Source organism: Oncorhynchus keta, chromosome 27, assembly GCF_023373465.1.
Source record: "Oncorhynchus keta strain PuntledgeMale-10-30-2019 chromosome 27, Oket_V2, whole genome shotgun sequence".
NCBI lineage: Eukaryota > Metazoa > Chordata > Actinopteri > Salmoniformes > Salmonidae > Oncorhynchus > Oncorhynchus keta.
The window spans coordinates 23,340,518-23,357,344 of record NC_068447.1 but is presented as its reverse complement, the minus strand read 5'-3'; the positions used below and the strand labels follow the sequence as shown (position 1 = coordinate 23,357,344).

The 16,827-nt window shown below is 43.2% G+C and overlaps 1 protein-coding gene across 1 annotated transcript in view; it reads left to right on the top strand.

Moving 5' to 3' along the window:
- The window catches only part of LOC118359618 (protein bicaudal D homolog 2-like), a 92,531-nt gene extending 80,274 nt beyond the window's left edge, over positions 1–12,257 (top strand). Inside the window, exon 10 of the mRNA XM_035738171.2 lies at positions 6,404–12,257. Within this exon, the coding sequence (XP_035594064.1) occupies positions 6,404–6,767 (364 nt within the window). The 3' untranslated portion in view covers positions 6,768–12,257. The remainder of the gene's footprint in view (positions 1–6,403) is intronic.
- Positions 12,258–16,827: the final 4,570 nt, after the last annotated feature.

The window sequence follows — 16,827 nt, the reverse complement described above, 5'->3', positions numbered from 1 at the left end:
GCCAATAGTGAGAGACTCAATAACAAATGAGGTCTTATGTGAACAATAAGAAGAGGCTTTCAGGCATTGACTGGGGCAATGGTAAGAACCACAACAGACCTCAGCAACATGGTTGTCATGTTGTCGTTTTATAGATTATTATTGACACTTGGAATTGTAGAGGTAAACATTCCAATCCAGCAGATCGAATTTGCAGTGTTTTTTGTCGCACAGTTTAGATTCAGACTAACCTGGAATTCCTTTGATTGAATACAGTGCCAGGGAGTGTTTTAATTGCAGGATGTGTGGGGACCTGCGGGCAGGATTGAGGGAGTGCTTTGAGATGCCATTTCGTTGGTGCCAAAGTGAGTTAGGCTAAAGGACAGCTGGGGTGGAAGGTAGGACGCAGATATCTCTGCAGTGGTGTGGCTAACATCATTACTGGGGAATGTCAATGTCATCGCAGATAGCCGTGACAGCAGCATTGAAATGGGACTGAGAGCGAGAGAAAAGGGAGAGAAAAAAGTGACTGCAGGTAGCGAGCATAGAGGAGTTCGATAGAAGGCTAGAGAAAGGCAGGGGGAGGGAGGGAGAGAAGAGGAAATAAGAGAAAGGATGAAGGAAGGATGATACATGAAGGAGGGGATGACAGAGAGATGATGGAGAGATGTAATGAGGATACAGGGAAAGGAGAGAGAGGGTAAAAAATAAAATGGCATAATGAGTATTAATGAAAGAGGAGGGGTTGAGCAGATTAGAGACTATATGATTATATGAACCCCTGCCTCTACATTCCGGGCAGCATGACCTAGTTTTTCACACCTGCCTGGCTCTAACACACTCACATCCACACACACCAGATCAAAACGGTATAGAAAGGGTAGAATTAGCATCACAGCACAGTGAGACTAAAGAAGAGATAGAAAGAACAAGGGAGAGAAAGCCAAAATAAGAGTAGTTCATATCTTGGGCTATTTCCCACTAATGTGAGAGATTGCATGTTATATTACATTGATGCTAGAGAAAAGGTGAAGCCGGATTAATATAAAAGAAGCATCAGAGATAGCGAGGGGACAGTAAATCTAGGTCTGTGAGCTCAGAACTACAGTTGATGTCGGAAGTTTACATACACCTTAGCCAAATACATTTAAACTCAGTTTTTCACAATTCCTGACATTTAATCCTAGTATCCTGCCTTAGGTCAGTTAGGATCACCACTTTATTTTAAGAATGTGAAATGACAGAATAATAGAGAGAATTATTTATTTCAGCTTTTATTTCTTTCATCACATTCCCAGTGGGTCAGAAGTTTACATACTCAATTAGTATTTGGTAGCATTGCCTTTAAATTGTTTAACTTGGGTAAAAAGTTTTGGGTAGCCTTCCACAAGCTTCCCATAATAGGTTGGGTGAATTTTGGCCCATTCCTCCTGACCGAGCTGGTGTAAGTGATTCAGGTTTGTAGGCCTCCTTGCTCGCACACGCTTTTTCAGTTCTGCCCACAAATTTTCTATGGGATTGCGGTGTGGGCTTTGTGATGGCCACTCCAATACCTTGACTTTGTTGTCCTTAAGCCATTTTGCCACAACTTTGGAAGTATGCTTGGGGTCATTGTCCATTTGGAAGTTCCATTTGCGACCAAGCTTTAACTTCCTGACTGATGTCTTGAGATGTTGCTTCAATATCTCCATATCATTTTATTTTCTCATGATGCCATCTATTTTGTGAAGTGCACGAGTCCCTCCTGCAGCAAAGCACCCCCACAACATGATGCTGCCACCCTTGTGCTTCACGGTTGAGGTGTTCATGGTGTTCTTCGGCTTGCAAGCCTCCCCCTTTTTCCTCCAAACATAATGATGGTCATTATGGCCGAACAGTTCTACTTTTGTTTCATCAGACCAGAGGACATTTCTCCAAAAAGTACAATCTTTGTCCCCATGTGAGGTTGCAAACCATAATCTGGCATTTTTATGGTGGTTTTGGAGCAGTAGCTTATTCCTTGCTGAGCAGTCTTTCAGGTTATGTCGATATAGGACTCGTTTTACTGTGGCTATAGATACTTTTGTACCTGTTTCCTCCAGCATCTTCACAAGGTCCTTAGCTGTTGTTCTGGGATTGATTTGCACTTTTCTCATCTCTAGGAGACAGGATGCGTCTCCTTCCTGAGCGGTGTGACGGCTGCGTGGTCACAGGGTGTTTATACTTGCATACTATTGTTTGTACAGATGAACGTGGTACCTTCAGGCGTTTGGAAATTGCTCCCAAGGATGAACCAGACTTGTGGAGGTCTACAATTGTTTTTCTGAGGTCTTGGCTGATTTCTTTTGATTTTCCAATGATGTCAAGCAAAGAGGCACTGAGTTTTAAGGTAGTCCTTGAAATACATCCACAGGTACACCTCCAAATGACTCAAATGATGTAAATCAGAAGCTTCTGAAGCCATGACATCATTTTTGGAATTTTCCAGGCTGTTTAAAGGCACAGTCAACTTAGTGAATGTAAACTTCTGACCCACTGGAATTGTTATACAGTGAATTGTAAGTGAAATAATATGTCTGTAAACAATTGTTGGAAAAATTACTTGTGTCATGCACAAAGTAGATGTCCTAACCGACTTGCCAAAACTATAGTTTGTGGAGTGGTTGAAAAACACGTTTTAATGACTCCAACCTAAGTGTATGTAAACTTCCGACTTCAACTGTATCTCTTCCAGTCTTGCACCTCTCCATCCCTTGCACCTCTCTCGTTTTCCCCCTCTCCCTTCTTCTTCTCTCTCTCCCTTAGCCCATTCCTGAGGTGATGCAGGAGGGACATTTCCTCCTTTGTGCGTGATCTATTATTAACTCGCTCTGTGCTTGGACTCCTCATATTGTCATGCAGACAGACAAACTGAGGCACATGGTAGAGCTGCATTCAGAATGAATGTTAATCACAACCATAGAGTTTTTAGTCCTCATCAGCATAGACCACATGAAAACCGGGGACACATTCAAATGGGCTGTATGTTAGGCTAATAAACTCTGCATATATTACCATACTGTGTTTGGATATTAGCAGCACAAAGTGAGTCATGTGTAGCTGTGCCTTGAGATGAACAGTGAACCGTTTGGTGAAGGGGGGGCGGGGGGGGGGGCTGTGAATAGTAAATACATCTCTACATTCTCTATTGTCTCAGTGCAACACTTAGATGAGGTCTTGTGGGGGTGAAATGAGATCCTGTTGTTCTTACAAGATGACGACAGTTTAGGTGCTTGGGGAGATGGAGAGATAGTCTGGTGAAATTACAGTGCCGTAGACTTCAAGGTTCTGGTAGACACCTTAAGGGCTCTGTCTGATGGTGAAGATAGGCCCTGGGGCGGTAGGTCAAGGCGAATATAGGTCAAAACGTGTTTCTTGCATTGGTATTCAGAGGGCTCAAAGGGAAGTGAAATCTTTCAGATATGGCCACAGACAATATGAATAGTCTGAATGGACTATATGACTATATGACTGTATGGTTTACTACCCACGGTAGTGAACCCTACAGACCAAAGTCACTGCGACACTGGACCTTTGGCTGTTTACACTGCAGGTTGCTACTGCCACCTACTGGATGGCCAATGAAAATGTCTCAATTATCTTCTCTGGTGTTCAAGTTCAAAGACTGGAATATCACTTACTTTGGAGACAAATGCCTGATTCTAATGTGATCTCGCTCTATCTATCTCTCTCCCTCTCTCTCTCCTCCCATCCCTCTCTCTCTCTCTCCCCCATTTCCCTCTCCCCTTTTCCTCCTTTCTCTCTTTCTCTCTCTATCCCTCTCTCTCCCTCTCTCTCTCCTCCCATCCCTCTCTCTCCCTATCCCTCTCACACTCCATCTCTCCTCCTATCCCTCTCTCTCTCCCTATCCCTCTCTCTCCCTATTTCTCTCTCTCCCCATCCCTCTCTCTTTATCCCTCTCTCTCCCTCCCTATCACTCTCTCTCCTCCCATACCTCTCTCTCTCTATCCTTCTCTCTCTCTCTATCCCTCTCTCTTTCCCTCTATCTCTCCTCCCATCCCTCTCTCTCTATCTATCCCTCTCTCCCTATCACTCTCTCTCTCCTCCCATCCCTCTCTCTCTATCCCTCTCTCTCCCTCCCTATCACTCTCTCTCCTCCCATCACTCTCTATCTATCCCTCTCTCTCTCCCTCTCTGTCTCTCTATCTCTCCTCCCATCTCTCTCTCTCTCTCTCTCTCTCTCTCTCTCTCTCTCTCTCTCTCTCTCTCTCTCTCTCTCACTCTCTCTCTATCCTACTCCCTCTCTATATCCCTCTCTGTCTCCCATCTTGCTCTCTCTCTCTCCCTATCCCACTCTCTCTCTCCCCCATTTCCCTCTCTCCCTCTTTCTTTCTCTCTCTCTTGCAGTGCATGCTGAGAGTTTTGGGGAGTTTGAGTGTTTGGTGTGTAGGACTCTGTCCTAACTAACTTTCTTGTTTCTTTTCTTGGTCTTTTCTTTCAATTTTATTTTCTATGGTGGAGGGTTAATGCACTATTTGTTTTAACGATATCCACCGTTTTTTTCAAAGTTAGGTTGGAAGAGGACAGAGTAAGTTTCCTGGGGTTTGGAAGGTGTGGTGTGCGCAATGTCTTCTCAGTCTAGCGCGGAGGAGATGCTGTCGATACGGCATGGATTCAAATGTGTTCCTGAGAATGGAGTTAAGGTGGAGGAGGTTCTGCTTGCAGTCGGTGAACATGTAGGAGCTGAACTTATACATTCTGCTTCTAGAATGAACAAAGCTGTGGTTGTGTTCATGAAAAGAGCAGACTTGGTTGGTAGGATAATTGCTAGTGGAATATTTGTAAGTGGTGTGTTGGTGCCAACTTCACCTCTCTCTACCCCTTCGACAAGAGTGGTAGTTGCAAATGTGCCTCCACTTATTACGGAGGATCATTTCAGGAAAGAGTTGATTCGTTTTGGTAAGTTTGCTAGTGATTTTCGTGTACTGACGGCAGGTTTTCAGGCAGATGCCATTAAGCACGTTGTTTCGTTCCAGAAGCAAGTGTTTATGTTTCTGAATAGCCTGTCCAAAGTGTCATATAGAGGGAGGGTGCTGATAATCAATAACCTGGTGGTATCTTCCCTGTGGTATAAACTGGCTGTCCTCAACCCCTCCGCCGATCTGCTCGCAGACCTGCAACGAAAGCTGGTGGACTTCTTCTGGTCGGGCCATCACTGGCTGAAGGCAGCAGTGTTGTACATGACCGTTCATGAAGGAGGACAGGGCCTGGTGGAACTGGAGAGCAGGATGGCTGCTTTCCGACTAAAGGCGGTGCAGAGACTGCTGTACCACTCTGATGTTGGCTGGAGGGAGCCAGCATGTGCGCTGCTGAGGAGAGCTGGCGGATTAGGGTTGGACCGGCAGCTGTTCCTCATGAAGCTGGAGAGGCTGAGTACAGCAGGTCTCTCAGATTTTTACTCTGCAGTGCTGAGGGCCTGGCAGCTGCTAAGGCCCATATGAGAAGGGGGTGTGGAGCCTGGGCTGTGGGTGTGGGAGGAGCATATCTTCAACAACCCAGCCATCCCTTTGAGATCGGTTCAGTCGGCCACCCTGCAGAGGCAACTGATGGCAGGGGGTTTACAAAGGCTGGGTGACCTGAGACTGCTGGGAGAGGAGGTGTGGAAAACCCCGGAAGTCTTGGCACAACAAACAGGATTAATGTCTCTTAGGCTGCTGGAGAGATTCCTGGAGGAGGTCCAGGAGGCACTGTCTGAGCCGGTAAGGGGGATGTTTGAGCGGCCGAAGGGGGAGGGGCCACCAATGTTTTCCCAACTGCAGGTGACGGCAGAGACTGGAGACTGGCAAGGGGGTCTGAAGGACTTGTTAGATTTTAACACTCCGAGCCTGGGGAAGTTTGAGGATGTGTGAGTGAAAGCGCTCTACAACCTCTGCGTTAAGGTTAGGAACATTAGAAGCCTAACAGGAGTGAAGGCACATCAGTGGCAGGGTGTATGTGGGGTGCAGAGTATGCTGGGTTTTAGGTGGAGGGGGCTCTACAAACCCCCAGTACCAAAGAGGTCAGGAGACCTCCAGTGGGGGGTTCTTCATGGAGCCCTGGCCACTAACAGCTGGTTGGTACGGGTTGAACCGGGAGTCGGACAGGGGTGTCCTTTCTGTGTAATGAAAGAAACTGTGTTTGTATAGCTGGGGAAGATGTTTTGGATATACGGTTCTAGAAGTGGGTATTGTTTTGGGTATTGTGATGTCGGTTTGTATCATGTGGTAAATTGAAAGGTGAGTATGATACATGTATGCAGTACAGGATATATTTAGATGTTTTATTTTTCAGTTTCAGTAAAGAAAGACAAAAAGCCTCCCTCCCTCCCTCCCTCCCTCCCTCCCTCCCTCCCTCCGTCTCTCTCTCTCATTATTTCTGTATCTCTCTCTCTCCTTCTCTGCTGTAGCTGTGATGAGTATGTGACTCAGCTGGATGAGATGCAGAGACAGCTGTCTGCGGCAGAGGATGAGAAGAAGACCCTGAACTCCCTGCTCCGTATGGCCATCCAGCAGAAGCTGGCCCTGACCCAGCGCCTGGAGGACCTGGAGTTTGACACCGAGCAGACCCGCCGCGGAGGCAAACCAAAAGCCAAAACCACTAACGGCAGAACCACTAATGGGCAGACCAACGCCGCCAACAACCCACGCATTAGTCACGGCCTCACCTGTGCCGGGATCGGCCGCCCCAACGAGCTCAACGCCATGCCCAACTGCATCCGTGGAGGCCCTGTGGTCTTCTGCAGCGAGAAGTACAAGATCTACTGCGACTGAAGCGGCTGCGTTGTCAGCACAGGACTGCTGTGTACAGAGGGGAGGAGCCCGAGGCTCTCCCCTGCATTAATGTTAAAGAGCCCCACTATGCTCGCTTAGCTCCCTGCCTGCCCAGCCTGTAGCCTCATAGGGCCTGGTGTGTGTCTAACCTACAGTACATAAGTATGCCCATGGCCACGTATGGCCACTCACTTCTGCTAGTGTAAACGTTTAGGGGAATGCAGATGTGCATGTACAGTACAGTATCCACTAGAAGTTTGGGACTGTTGTAGACATAATGTATGGCATGTGGATAGGGTCTCAACCGGCTGCCGGTAGGCTTCTGTGGATATTATGGGGTGCTGCACTTATGATGATGTTAAAGGTGGCAGCATTTGTGCTTAGTGTGTTCTGAACCCCCTGAGTGTGTTGCCTGGTAACTGTAATGCACTTAGGGGGTGGGGACTTGGGAAGAGGGTGTCACTTTAAGGGGTCATGTGACTGAAGCTGACATCCTCTCCTCGCTCGTCTGTTGGCGTTGGTGCTCCTTCGATAAAGCCTCCCATCCTCCTCTCTCCTGGCCCCCCAGGACTGAGCCAGCCCAGCAACCCGCTGACCAATCAGGTCACTCTTTAATGTTTACATAAACAAATGAAACAAAACAATATGCAAACTCCCCATGCTGTTGCTTAGGGGAGTCCAGTGTGATTTGCTGGGTTTTCTAACTGAATTTCAAAAGTCTCAAAGCGGGTTGGCTGATGATTAGTGATGTCGGAGGTGGGTGGTAAAGGAGCACCTAAGACCACAGGTGTTTAATTTCAGGATTCATTCAGATCAATCGCATGGCATTGCAGCTGAGAATGCTACTGAGCTTTTAACTGTTTTTCTATGTAAAAAGGTGTGTGGCACAGCACAAGCTATGTACTACAGGGCTCTACATTTTAACCAGAGCAGTTATTTAACATCTGCTGAAAGAAATGGAGGGCTATTCCATGTGACCCAGTATATGTCATATTGGTGTTCTTTCAGAGCCATATTACTAGAGAACGAAAGCAAGACGAAACGATCTCTACACCTAAATTAAGTGCACTTCAGAATAGGTGCCTCAGGTTCTAACTTCTATTAGAAAAGGATCAAATAACTGTGAACAGATACAATATAGTTTTGATTGATGGGGATTTTTGTAACATCAGTAAAGATCCTAAAAGAGCACAAAAATCAATGGCACCCAGATCCGGATCATAATTCTGCAAACAAAACCGACAACCTTCAGCAAAGTGCCTGTCGACCCAAGCCCTTGATATCAACTATATCTATCTATCAATGTAAAGCCCCGTCTTTGTGTCTATCACCCTAATGCTCATCTCTCCCTCTATCTCCTTTCCCTCTCTTTTTGGAGGCCCTTTTGAGCTCTCAAATGAACTATGTGTGGTTATGTGGCTGAAAACCCTGTCCTCCTCCTCATGACTCTAACCTGTGTCTCGTCACTTGGTTGTCATGACAACCCCTCTCTCTCTCTTTTAGATTGTCAGCAGCTAGCTCGCTCTGAAACTCCACTCTCCCTTTAAGTAGAGAGGGGGATTTGTGGGGGAAAAAACTCTGAATATCATCAGGTAACGTCCTCACGCATATGTGTGTTCTGAACCCTGCGTGTGTCTGTGTGTATGAGTGTGTGTGTGTCTGTGTGAGTGAGAGTGATCTCAGCTCCGGCACTGTGTGTGTATGTTGTTTTCTGAAAATATTATAAATGGAGGGTCTTTCATTTCTGAGATGCTGTTTGTATGCAAGAGGACAAACCAATATACTGTCTTCATTATCCCCCAAAAAGCTTTAAACCTTGCAAGCTTGTGCCAGGCAGATTTTAAAAAATGAATGTGGGGCTTGTGTTAGATAAATCCATGTTTTACATAACCACACATTGTTAGCTTTATGATGCTAAAAGCAGGGTTGATGCCAGGAAATTCTAGAAGATTCATCAAATTATGCTTTTTCTACCAGTAACATATAAAAAACTATATATTCTTAATGATATGATTGTAATCAGGTTAGAATCTTCTAGGATCGTCCTAGGCCCCCTCTCTCTGGAATAGAGAGGGAGAGCTGTCGTTCCTCAGAACGAGGGACATCCCCAACCCTGCTTGAGTTGAGTATGTGCTGTGCTGCCCTACGAGGCCTTTAGACACAACACAGTATGGAGACTGTGTTCACATCATTCAAACACCTCCACTGAGTGAAAATCACTCTTCGGTTATTGTTCCACAACTGACAGCGATAGATTCACTCTTTGTTTATATCAGTTTGCGCTGAGTGTAGAGACTAGGAGAGATCAGAGGACTAATAATAGTGTTTAAACCATGTTGATCATGAATTTGATACTGTGTTTGGAGACATGGGTTCCAGGGTTATTTGAGGTGCTCTAAACCCTCGGTGATTAAAAAAAATGATACATGTTTTTGTTTAACAACTTTGTCTCTAACTGTGGAATCTTACCAGTGGACATCGATTCAAATTAGTTGACCCTCTATCCCCCTTTCCTTTGGCTCTAAGGATTCACTGAGCAATAGATAGATTTAATAATCCCCCCCCCCCAGTTCTCTTGGTCTAGTTTGAGATCAATGTCCGTTTATCTGGTGTCATCAATAGAATGCCACCAGAATAAACTCCTCCTACCTCTGTCTGCAGGCTCTGCCCACATCAATGTTGAGTTCTCTCACACGTTCTTAATTAGATTTTTGATTGGTTGAGAGCCTGCATGCAACAAATAAAAAACATGCCCGTTCTCATTAACCTGCATGCCATTTGGGAAAAGCCCTCCTATGACTGACCTGGTTCTGGGGTATGGTTTATACTCTGGGGGGGTCTGTGTTTTGGAGGTGTCAAAGGTCATAGTACTTGTGAGGTCATCGGCTTCTCGCACTTGCTGGTCTTCCTCAGGCAATAGTTCTTTTACATCAGCTCCTCTAGAACATATTGACATGATGTTGATATGACAGAGTCTGCTTCAAAACAACTAACCCAGTTTGCACCTACCTGTAGTTAGTAGGAACTATAACTAACTGGGGCTTCGGGCGTTCATCTTTTTACTCTTTCTTATTTCATGTTTTTGATTGGACTCGCATCATTACTGACCAAGTCTAAATTGACTAATAATGCAAATTTTTCTGATTTCTATGTTTCTTCATTTTGTATTAATTTAATTCTGCCTGGATGAGGATCCTCAAACTCAGGATCCTCTAACACTGCCGACATCACATTCAGTGTTCCTGAAAACAGCTAGCCCTAGAGGCCAAAATTGTAAAACCCAAAACCCGACCAAACAAAATCTCTTATATGAATATGAAATATTCCTCCAAGTTGCCCTTTAACTCACTATATAGCATGATCTGTATGTCCTCTATGGCCTCTATAACCTATATGACCTCTAACCTCTATGTCCTATGTGTGGGAATGAAAAGGTATTTCACATTTCCCAGTGCTGCTGCCGGAAGACGATGCTCACAAGTACAGTGAACTCTGCCCTCCTAGTAAAATGATGATCAGAGTTTGTGATTTGAGTTATCCCTCCCATGAGAAGCCAGGGGAGTCGGGGTCTTTCCTCAATGTAAATCAACAAACCGTTTTGTCTGGTTTGATCTTTTTTTCTTTAACCTGTGCACTTTTATTCTAGTATTATAACTTTATATTATTAACCTAGGAAAGGTTTAGTGTTATGGTTTGTGAGTTATTTAGTCAAGTATACACATATATGAATAGGAATATATTTCCTCCTATATGTTGTCTCTTTGTATCATCCATAGAGACCATTTACTCTCCTAAAGCCACACCGCAAACCACAGTCCTACTGTTAAGATTCTGAGAATTTGTCCAACTGAATAAGCATCCTTTTATTGTTATGTCTCATATTATTATTATGCTTTTGGTTTGATTTTATGTTTGTTCTGCTGCCATGTTCTAAACAAAATCCAGGGTGAGCAAATTCTGGGGTTTTCATGTATTTATTATTCCTAGGAATAGTTCAAAGATAACGCAGAGAAACTTGATGACACTCTGATTCCAAAAATGGTAAGAAGATCTTGGGGGAAGAAACGGAGTGACAAAATTATTTAGGTTTTTCCAGCTTCTTACCAGGGTGTCACACTGATAAGGGATCACTGGCGCACAGAATTCTCTGCAAGTGCAACGATTAAATTCCAAATTGGAATTGTTTCATTCTCTCTTTGTTTATCGTGCCAAATCTTGGTACATCATTTAGGTTTGAAAAGAATGAAGAATCAGAAAGAAAGACAAGCCGTACATCAGTGGGAAAGGTATAGTTTGGGGCTGTGGCTTTCTGTCCTAGAGCTGCCCAGGATTTGTTTTGGGTCTGTTTTGTTCTTCGTTCTGACCAGTCGTGCCTTTCATTGTTTCAAGGGAGAATCGTAGACTAGTGTTTTTTGTTCGTTTTTTAGGTGAGGAGGTTTGGGTTTAAACCCACTTTGTGAGCAGCAATAAATGCAAAGATGAGCCCTTTTTGCAGGGATGAGATGATAGTTTTCAAATTAGCTCAATTCAATTGATATTGTGTTGAATTCTGCTGGTCAGTGATCCTAACAGAAAATTCAGGGGTATTGAGAATTATTATAATTTTTTATCAAACTGGGAACCAAAATAAATCCTTTTGGCCTCCTATTGAACAAAATGTTACAAACACCACTACTGTGTTCTGGGTAGATCAGTGTTCTATTGAAACATCTAGGTGATCTCGAACTTTGTTTGGTTAAGGTAATGTGCTATCAATAGTATTGTTGGCAAATGTGCAGGGAGCGCATTTTGTCGTTTGTTTTGTCCATTTTGAGTTTTTAAATCGTATTTTTTATTCTTGAATCTTTTTTTTTTTACATCTTATTAAAGCGTTGTGATTTCAGGAAACAGAAAACAGATTTTGCATCAACAAGCTTGAATTGTGCCATTATTGCCAATGCTTGTTTGTTGAGGCGTAAAAAGTTATCAATACGGTTGGGAAGCAAAAACAAAAGAAGAAAATAAAGTGCAATTTTAATGCTGTTTTACATGGAAAATAAACGTTTTCTGTTTGCTGGAAGCAATAGCACTGTGATAATACACTAGCTGTGTAAACTTTATATTGTCATATTGTGTTTCAGTATTGATCCATATTGAGTTTGATACCTTTATATGAAATAACGACTTCATCTGTATGTTGGTATGTATTTGAATTGTTATGCAGTACGGTATTCTTCTCAATAATGTGCATTATGATTAGTGGCATATCCATTACAATTTAATGTCATATGCATGTTCATCAGTCATGGGAACCTTTACACAGAATCGAAAACAAACCTATAACTTTGAAGATGTTGAAAAAGTGAAAAAATTAAATGATGAAATAACTGAGTTTAGTCTAATGTAATACTGCTGAACTAATCCTATGAAGTTTTGTTTTCCTATAGAGAAGTGGTATGTCTGTGTAAAGGTAGTCATACTGGATAAAGACAATAAATGTGACTAAAAAGACACTGTGTCCTGTGTGTATTTTCATTACTGTGTTAAGTCAGCAATGTTGTGCTGCTATTTTTATTGACTTGGCCAAAGCCTTTGATACGGTAGATCATTCCATTCTTGTCGATCGGCTAAGAATTATTGATGTCTCTGAGGGGTCTTTTTGGCCTGGTTTGCTATCTACCTCACTCAATGAGTGCAGTGTATAAAGTCAGAACATCTGCTGTCTCAGGCACTGCCTGTCACCAAGTTTGTACCCCAAGGCTCGATCCTAGGCCCCACGCTCTTCTCAATTTACATCAACAATATATCTCAGGCAATAGGAAGCTCTCTCATCCATTTATATACAGATGATACATCTGGAGCGGCAGGTAGCCTAGTGGTTGTAGTGTTGGGCTAGTAACCAAAAGGTTGCTAGATCGAATTCTGAGCTTACTAGGTAAAAATCCACTGTTCCCTGGAATTGTAAATAAGAATTTGTTCTTAACTGACTTGCCTAGTTAAATAAAGGTGAAATTTAAAAAATACAGTCTTATACCCAGCTGGCCCCTCCCTGGATTTTGTGTTAAACACCCTACAATAAGCTTTCTCTGCCCTTAGCCTTGTTCTGAACACTTCCAAAACAAAGAATGCCCCTCTCCCCACAGATGTGATTGCTACCTCTGAGGGTTTAGAGCTTGAGGTACTCACCTCATACAAGTACTTGGGAGTATGGCTAGACGGTACACTGTCCTTCTCTCAACACATATCAAAGCTGCAGGCTGAAGTTAAATCTAGACTTGGTTTTCTCCATCCTAATTGCTCCTCTTTCACCCCAGCTGCAAAACTAACTATGATTCAGATGACAATCTTACCCATGCTAGATTACGGAGACATCATTTATAGATCGCAGGTAAGGGCGAGCGGCTAGCTGTTTTTTACTGTTCGGCCATCATATTTGCCACCAATGCACTTTATAGGATACATCACTGCACTCTATACTCCTCTATAAACTGGGAATCTCTGTATACCCGTCGCAAGACCCACTGGTTGATGCTAATTTATAAAACCCTCTTAGGCCTCACGCCCCCCTCACTCAAACAACATCCATTCTGTCAGTCACATTCTGTTAAAGGTCCCCAAATCACAAACATTCCTGGGTCGCTCGTCTTTTCAGTTCGCTGCAGCTAGCGACTGGAACGAGCTGCAACAAACATTCAAAGACTCAATCACGGACACTTACTGACATTTGTGGTTGCTTTGCATGATGTATTGTCTCTACCTTATTGCCCTTTGTGCTGTTGTCTGTGCCCAATAATGTTTGTACCCCGTTTTGTGCTGCTACCATGTGGTGCTGCTGTAATGTTGCGTTGCTGCCATGCTATGTTGTTGTCTTTGGTCTCTCTTTATGTAGTGTTGTCTCTCTTGTCGTGATGTATGTTTTTATTTCATTTATTTTTATTCTCAGATCCCCGTCCCCGCAGGAGGCCTTTTGCCTTGTGGGAGGCCGTCATTGGAAATAAACATTTGTTCCTAACTGACTTACCTAGTTTAAAAAAAAGGTTAAATACATTTACATTTAAAAAAATAAAGACAGACTCTCCCACTCTAAGTAAATGAACAGTTAACTGTGGAGCCAGTCTGATGCTGCAGGCTTCTTTTTCTCCGGAAGATTCCTGGCTGGGAAGCAAGGGGCGAGGGAGAACTGAGGGGGGACTTCCCAGCTGTCTGTAAAGTCTCCATGACATGATCAAATTTCACACTATGCACAAAACTCTTCCACCCCCACCTTCCATCTGGCTCCCTCTCTTTTCTTGCTCTCCCTGCACTCATTGTGTGTCTTCCCTCTTCTACCTCACATTTTCCCTATTTTTTCTTCTCCTCTACCTCTCCCCCCACTTTTTTCTATTTTACTCTCTAGATATATCCATCCCTCTTTCATCGTTTCCTTTCTTTTTCTGTCCTTCCCCTATTTCTTGTCCGTTATTTTTCTTCTGTGTATTAAGGACATACAAACGAACCCTGTGACTCTTGACCTCTCAACACCCAGTCACTTCCTGTCCACGTTCCATTAGGACCAGTTTCCATGAGTCATAAAGACTTGCCATGTCTGTCCAATCATGCAACAGTTTTATATCACATATGGTAGGTTTTATATGGCAAGAATATGTAGAGCTCTATTTTTTTTTAAGAAAGAAGAATTTAGACCAAATACATACACAGATACACAATATCTGGCCACGACTCCAACTCCATCATCAAGTTTGCTGACGACACAATGTTGGTAAGCCTGATACCACCGGCGATGAGACAGCCTACAGGAAGGAGATCAGAGAACTGTCAGTGTGGTGCCAGGACAACAACCTCTCCTTCAACGTCAGTAAGACCAAGGAGCACACCCCCATCCATATCGACGGGGCTGCATTGGAGAGGGTCAAGAGCTTAAAGTTCATCATTGTCCACATCACTGAGGACTTAACATGGTCTTCTCACACCAGAACTGTCGTGAAGAAGGCACAGCTGTGCCTCTTCTCCCTCAGGGGGCTGAAATTATTTGGCATGTCCCCTCAGATTTACAGCTTCACCGTTGAGAGCATTCGGACTGGTTGTATCCCCGTCTGGTATGGCAACTGCCCAGTACGGAAGTCCCTATATAGGGTGGTGCGGACAGCAGGCGGATCACTGGGGGCGAGCCTCCAGTCATCCAGGACGTATATGCCAAGCGGTGTCTGAGAAATTACCAAAGATTTGCCAAAGACTCCAGCCCGACGGACTGTTCTTCATGGTCCCGTCCCGCAGGCGATACAGATGCATCAAGGCTCAGACAAACAGACTCCTTCACAGCTTCTATCCCCTCACCATAGGACTGTTAAATGGTTAGCAACTACTGCCCTCCTTCTCCCACAGACTATCCACACTGACTCTATGCCCATCCACAGGTCTCAACCCACTCAGACATAATCTATGATTCTGCTATAATGATTATTGATTAAACTTATTACTCCATTCCATTGTTGTCCTTTGATTATTGATTGCCATAACCATTATTATTTATCTATTTATCCTGCTATTGGTCACTATTACTCCTGTTTACGTGTATATATTACCATTAGTGTATTACCTTAAGCAGTGGCAATCTGTCATCCAGGGCAGGTGGGGCTCTTTAAGATCCACATTCATAGCAAAAATAAATAAAGTAAAATAAAAATATATATATTTTGTTGAGGTGGCTTGCCTGTTTTGCATGTTATTTTGGCATTAATACGAGTTACATATCAGTTTGCAAACTATGTAAAATACATATTTATCATTGAGTTAATAAAGCTGCATACAAACATGGTCTGTTTTCTTGAGTAAGGCAGGTCCAAAATGCAGGTATTTCAGCCTAGCTCAGTGCTTTCTGCGGTGGTGGGGCAGAAAATAGGAGCGTCGTGCCATGAATGGCTCAGTGTTTTGTCACTCATGGGGAAACTACGTCACCAGTCCTTAGTAAGGGTAGACATCGAAAATTCTAGTCCTCCTCGTCCTGCCATATAGTTACATTAGTATTGCCCTTCCAAGAAGGCTCACGTTCATTGGCCACAGATAAAATTACATCAAATCATGCTATATGTACAGTAGCTTTGATTGGACTGATCATGTCAACATTTTACTTTCAAAATCTTAGCTAGCAGTCATCATCATGAATCAAGTCGACAATCTACTGACAAATCCTTTTTAATCCTTGTCATATGAAGAGAAATAATAAAGATAAATTATAGATAAAATGTATTGGTGCTCATTGGCCATTGGACATAAACATTACATAACAAGTTGGAAATCTCAAATTCAACAATGAGTGGTTTGGAAGAAATCGGTGACAGTGGTTAACCGCAAGCATTTCAACTGGGAAGTTGGGAATAAACGAGCTCAGACTGGGAAAATATGTTTTCAAAGGTCATCCAACTCGGAATTGAAAATCTTTCTCTTTCCTTGATAACAACATTTTCCCATGAAGGGCTGCCGTGCCACCTTCCTGTTCAAGTGAGCACATCACAACAAGGTGAGTCCAAAAATGTCTTATATGCTGCTGCATAAATGATGTAGTATGCCAGTAAGATAGTATTACATCTTAGTTACAGTATACATAACTGTATGTTAAGTAGTAAGCTGTTAGTAGCCCATGTGCCTCACCCTAATAATTTGGTATATTTTCACCTCTTAATTTCGCCTAATGTTACTGTTCTGTTCTGCATATGTAGCCTATAACCTGTTTTTGAGAAATTTCATAATCTAATATTGTAGGAGCTTTTATTGTCTGCTTATACGTCCCCTTTATTTATCCTACAGTTTTGACTTGGTTTACAGGGTAAATACTGTAAGAGCAGCCCATGTTCTGCATTCTGTTGCTGCATTTCAAAACTGCTAAACACATAGTTATATTTACAACGTCTATCTTAGCTCGCTCATTAATGTCTTAATCGAAATTACGGAATGCCTCTTATCCGCTCATCGTTCCCTTATGCCATAGTTTGTACATCTCAATTGTCAGTAGAAACCACATTTGTTTAAGCAAGTCAGCCATATCAGCTATGCATTTTAAAAAGGCAGTAAATGAGGCTGAATG